The 6000-nt window shown below is 61.9% G+C and overlaps 1 protein-coding gene across 1 annotated transcript; it reads right to left on the minus strand.

Moving 5' to 3' along the window:
* Positions 1-1674: 1674 nt before the first annotated feature.
* CPLX3 (complexin 3) lies at positions 1675-5739 on the minus strand. Its single transcript, XM_009098239.4, has 4 exons — positions 5367-5739; positions 4441-4645; positions 4011-4098; positions 1675-2780 (listed from the first exon to the last, which is right to left on the minus strand). The coding sequence occupies exons 2-4, from the start codon at positions 4599-4601 to the stop codon at positions 2556-2558; spliced, it is 474 nt and encodes a 157-aa protein (XP_009096487.1). The 5' UTR covers positions 4602-4645; positions 5367-5739; the 3' UTR covers positions 1675-2555.
* Between the last annotated feature and the right edge of the window lie 261 nt (positions 5740-6000).

The raw sequence follows: 6000 nt of genomic DNA on the forward strand, positions 1-6000 counted from the left end.
GAGCCGGGCGGGGGGAGCGGGGGCTGCCTGCCTTTTCACATGCCTGGGGGTCATGGTGCCTCCTAAAATAAACCCGCCGAGCTTCACGCGGCCTTGGCGCGGCTCACGTGGGCCGGGGGAGCGCCGAGCACAGCCCAGGGGTCGGGCACGGGGGGCAGGAGCAAGGAGCGGTGGGCAGGAAAAGGTGCGGCAGAGGATCCTGACTGCTTTGGGGGGGGATGAACCGCGGGGCTGCATCCCCGGCCCCGTGGGTCCCGGCTCCGGTTGGGATCCTGCTCTCCCGTGGGGTGAGCATTGATGCGTCCTTGGTGGGCAGGGAAAAGGCAGGAAGGGGAGCTTGCCCCTGCTGCCCCCATCCCAGCCTCTTCTTCCTCCATCCCAGCCTCTTCTTCCTCCATCCCAGCCTCTTCTCCCTCCATCCTGACCTCTCCTCCCTCCATCCCAGCCTCATCCCCATCCCAGCCTCTCCTTCCTCCATCCCAGCCTCTTCTTCCTCCATCTCAGCCTCTCCTCCCTCCATCCCAGCCTCTCCTCCCTCCATCCCAGCCTCTTCTCCCTCCATCCTGACCTCTCCTCCCTCCATCCCAGCCTCTCCCCGCTCCATCCCAGCCCCGTGGCTCCCCTCTCCGGTTGGGATCCCGCTCTCTCCCGTGGGATGAGCCTTGGGGCTGGGCTTTCAGCAGCGAGGGCTCTGCCGGGGCCGTGCCTGCTCCCTGCTATCCCTTTCCTGGTGGGGGATTAGATCAGCTCGGGCTGATCCTCATCAGGTATGATCTCCTTCCAGAGCTGAAGCTGCTCCTGCCAATCTCCCCTCTCGCTGCTCCGGGCGCTGGGGATCTGATGGGAGCACCCTTCCCTGGAGCTGCTGGAGTCCCTTGGCTCCCTGGAGGGCTGCGAGGATGTGTGTCCACACCTGAGCTGCCTCTGCCTGTCTGCCTGTCCTCTCGGGAACAGACATCAGGAGTTTCCCTTCTACCTGGCCCTGGCACAGGATTATCGGGGGGCTGGGGGCAGAAAGGAATCTCTTGGTGCAGCAGCCCCATAATAATAATAATAATAATAATAATAATAATAATAATAATAATAATAATAATAATAATAATAATAATAATAATAATAATAATAATAATAATAATAATAATAATAATAATAATATCCGTTTCCCAGCACCCTCTGCTGTGTTTTCCTGGATGACCCATCCTCCCCTGCAAAACCAAACTGCAGCTCATCAGCTCCCATGGGATTTGGAGCGATAAATTCCCAGCCCGTGCCAAGTTTTTCCAGGAAGCCTCACCACAGGAGCCCCCTGCCTGCCGGGATGCCGCCAGGGCTGGGAGTCACACCTGCACAAGCTCGGGCTCATCCCTGCAGCGTGTCCTTGCTTGGAGCAGCGCACTGGGCATCCTGCAGTGCCCATGAGACCGAGTGCTCTGAAGGTTTTGTATTAAAATAGCCAAAAAAACCCAGCAGAAAAATGGGAATTTTGTTTGCCTTAAATCTGACTGCTGCCAACGAGCTGCTCCTAGCATCCCCTTGTTCCCAAATGTGAGTGCAGCCAGGAGAGGAGCTTTCTTTGGGATTCTGCTGTCAGGAAAACAGAAATTTTTTTTTCCCCCAAAACCGAGAAAATAGGAAAATTTGCTCAGGAAAACAGAGCTCGGGGACAAAAGTAAATGCATAGACATCTCCTGGTATTTATTCCACCGGTATAACAGTACCATGGCACGGGGACAGCACAGGAGGTGAGGGACACTCAACCGAGCACGGCACGACCACAGCACGACGAGCGGGAGGACGGGGAGCTATTCCCTCATGGCTTTGTTCTTCTCCTGGAAGGAGCAAGGACAGGATCCCGTCACAGGAGAGGGACACCGCTGCTCCGGGGAAGGGCTGCTGCGGGCTCAGCTCAGCACCAGGGAGGGCTTTTGTTCCTCTCTGGTGTCAATTCAGGGCTTCAGCACCCCCCTTCCCACAGGGATCGTATGGCAGGTCCTTCCCGGCTGGCTCCTTCAGAGGGGTCCTCAAGGGCACAGGGGTTGGTGTTCCTGGCAGGGATGGGATGGTGTTTCACGGGTGATGGGGAGGGGACACGGGGAGGGGGGTGCTCCACACCCTGCCTCGTCCTTGCGAGGCAATCGGAGCCTCCCGCTCGTTCCTGGGAGGCCGAGTGGGAAGGTGGAGGCAGAGCCGCAGCGTGGGGCCACCACTGCATGGTCAGTCAGTCAGTCAGTCAGTCAGTCAGTCAGTCAGTCAGTCAGTCACACTGCAAGGTCAGTCACTCTCCAAGGTCACTCTCCTTCCCCGCCACCTCCCCGGCTCTGGCTGCGGACACCCCCTGCCCGGGCACGGGGGGAGGCCTTGGGGTACGGGGGGAACATGCTGGCTCCTGGCTCTAACCTCAGCCCGGAGAACGAAACGAAAGCCACACATCAGGGACATCTGGGTCAGGAGGAGCCGAGTGACACACGGCAAGGGTGACAACGGGGCTGGGGTCCCCGCTGCAGGCAGCAGCCCCCGCCAGAGCCTGCTCTGCGTCCCCTCCCTGCTCAGCCCCATCACATCACGGAGCACTTCTCCGCTGATTGCTTCAGGTCCTCTAGCGTGGCCGAGGCTTTGTCCTTCAAGGAATCAAGGTCCAGGTTCTGGATGTTGCTGAGCTGGCCGATCACCGAGTTCTTCTCCTCCTCCTCCTCGTTGTCCTGCTCGATCATCTTGGCCAGCTCCTTGGGCAGCTCCACGTCACCTCCCACCAGCTGGATCTGGTTGTCATCCGTCTCGTTCTGGAAGCGGCCGGGAGAGAGTCAGGAGGGGGATGGTACAGCGGCAAGGGGGCTTCTGGAAGCATCACAGGAGGGGCTTTGGGCTGTCTTCCCACTTCCAGGACCATGTGGGAAGGTCCCTGGGGGTGGGGGTGGGAGGCTGATGCAGCCTGAGGAGAGCCTGGGCACCGCCAGCGAGAGGCGAGATGGAAACCCACGCGCAGCACCAGTAGAAACTGGTTTGCAGCTCGCACTGCGGGGGGTTAGGCGCCTAATTAAGCTGGGCTTATGCTTAACGACTGCTCCCAGCGGCGGTCGGGATCAGCTCCGAGCCCGGAGCCACGGGGAGACTCGGGATGAGGCAGCCCGGCTGCCAAGTGGGATCAGTAATGAGCAGAAGAAACTTGTCAAAGGATGAGGAGGGACATCTCCAGCGCGAGAAGGCAGTGAAAGGATGGTGGGGCCAGATCCAAACAAATCCCAGTTTCCCCTGGGGAATTTAAAAAAATCTCCATCTCTTCTTTCTCTGCCTTTTCTGGCTTTTGGCAGGGGGTAAAAGAGATTCTCCAGCTGTTTATTTCCTGGATATAAAAGGGGGTGGGAAGCAGGGGGGTGAATCCAAGCTGGCTGAACAGCGCCAAACAATCAGAGCAATCTCACTTGGCTTAGCTGACCCCTCAGAACTAATATTAGCCAGGCTCCAATTTGGGGTATTCACCACTGAGCGACTCTTCCTGAATAAAGGGTAGGTTTGGAGGCAGAAGAGCTTGTGGCAATTCCAAGAAAGGCTGAATTATCCCTTGATTAAATTGTTTCCAGTGAATGGTTCACGGTGCGGAAATTCCAAAATCGGAGTTTAGGTGGGAGATGTTCGCCAAATAATCCGGGGAGAGGAGCTGAGCTGGCTAATCCAGCCAGGAAGGTGCAACCCTGGCTGCACTCCCAGCTCCAGGGAGTCTGGGGTGAAGGTGGTTTTCCCTCACCCAGCTGGATTTAGGGGGTAAAAGCCAGGGAGAGGGGGATCAAGCAAGGCTGGGAGTCCCACTGTCTCCGGCTGGTGGGTTGTGGTGCTCGGGGGGAAGGAAAAGGGGCAAAATTTGGGGAGAAAGATGTTTTGAGGGGAATTTATTTGCCTTTGGGCTTTGAGGCTCAAAGCCCAGCCAGCCAAGGGGGTTCTTGTCCCTTCCCCTCACTCCAGAGCTCCATCTGGAGCTGGGCTCCCCTCGTGGCCCCGCTCCAGCTCAGCCCTACCTTGGGCAGCCTGTACTTGTCTCGGAAGTGGGACCTGACCGTGGCTCTCTCCGCCTTGCGCTGGGCAAACTGGGCGTCTCTCTCCATCCTGCGGAGTACACGGGGCACTTACCAACAGCCCGCGCCCCCCATCCCGGGGTTTGCTCTCCCCCCCAACCCTAGCACTCCCCATTTTCTCTGAAAAGTCCCGTTTTCCCACAATTTCCTCCCCCCCAGCGCAGCCTGGAAGGAGAAAACAATCCCATCTCCCGGGCGAGGAAGCGGATTAAGGGATTAGGGGGCTCATCAAACCCCCTCACGGTCCTGCTGTCCCCAGCGCCGGCTCCCCCCATCTCCCAGGCACGGGATGTGGAGCTGCAGCGGGACCCCTCCCGCAGGGACCCCGGGCTCAGCCCGCTCCGGTGCCGGTGCCGGTGCCGCCCGCACTCACTTCTCCTCCACCAGCTGCCGCTGGTACTCCTCGTACTCCTCGCGGGTCATGCCCTGCGCCTCGGCCGGAGACTTCTCGCCCTCGCTCTTCTCCTCGCCGCCCAGGCCGCCCGTGAGGTTCTTCAGCTGCCCTCCCACCATGCTCTTCACCATGAACGCCATGGCCGCACCCTCGGGGGGCCCGGGGGCCGGGGGGCAGCGCGGCTCTGCAGCCGGGACAGCCGGGGTCACCGCGGGGCTCCGGGCACGGTGGGGGGTGGGGTACGGGGACCCCCCGAGGAACGGGGCTAAGGGTGAGCCGAGAAATGGTCGGTGCTGGGGTGCCGGGATAGGGAATCAGCGGGATGCTGTGGATGGGAGCTCCTGGAGAGCCCGAGTGCCGGGTCAGGGAGCAGCTGGGGTCACCGGGATGAGCACCGGGGCAGCTGGAGCACGGAGCCCGGGGAGCTGGGACACCGGGAGGTGGAAGAGCCGTGATGAGCGGAGATGAGCTCCTGGGAAGCGGGGGCACCGGGTTAGGAGGAGGTGGGGACAGGGGAGATGAGCTCCCGGAGAGGAGCCGCGATCAGCGGAGCCGACTTCGCGGGGAGCCGGGATACGGGGTTATGGAGGATGCGGGATCACAGAGCCAAGCTCACACAGTTCCGAATTCCTGAGGAGCCGGGATCAGCAGACCTGAATTTCCCGGGAGGCGGAATACCGAGTGATGGGAAGCCGGGGTCAGCAGAGCTGAGTCCCCGGGGTCACGGGAGAGAGGGGCTCAGCGGGGCGTGAATTCCCGGGATGATGGAGAGCGGAGTGCCCGGGGTGGTGAGTACCGGGAGGTGGAGGAGCCAGGGAAGGGGAGATGGGTTCCCGGGGAGCTGGGGCACGGGGTTATGGAGGAGATGGGGCCAGAGGAGATGAATTCCCGGGATGACAGAGTACCGAATTCCCGAGGAGCCGGGACCAGCGGTCAGCGCAGCGGAGTTCCTGGCACCGCGGAGCACGGAGTTCCTGGGATGCCGGTGTGCTGAGAGATGGAGGAACCGGGCTCAACGGAGTACGGAGAGTTCCCGGGACGGCGGAGTCCGGAGCTCCAGGGGAGCCGGGGTCAGCAGAGCGGAGTTGCCGGGATGCTGGAGTGCCGAACTGCCGGGATGCCGGAGTAGAGGGATGCCGGAGTACCGGGATACCGGAGTGCCGGGATGCCGGGGTGCCGGAGGACCGAGTTGCCGGGGTGTCGGAGTCCGGGATGCCGGGATGCCGGAGTATGCGGGGTCAGCGGGGCCGCACCGCCCGGCCGCCCATGGCGGAGCGGTCCCGGCCGGGAGCGGAGCGCAGCTGGAGCTGCAGCACCGGGGCTCGCACAGCTCCGGTGTGTGTGTCCCTGCACGGCAGAGGCAGCACCGCCTCCCACCCGGCCCCGCCGCCTCCCCCCGGCCCCGCCGCCCCCCGCCGGGCGGAGCCGCCGCCGTCCCGACCCGCCCCGGGGCACCGCGAGTGACGCCACCCCCGCGGGAAGAAGAAGGAGCCCCAGAGCTCCCCGGGGACACCGGGGTGGATGGAGTCACGGTGGGGC

Source organism: Serinus canaria, chromosome 10, assembly GCF_022539315.1.
Source record: "Serinus canaria isolate serCan28SL12 chromosome 10, serCan2020, whole genome shotgun sequence".
Taxonomy (NCBI): domain Eukaryota; kingdom Metazoa; phylum Chordata; class Aves; order Passeriformes; family Fringillidae; genus Serinus; species Serinus canaria.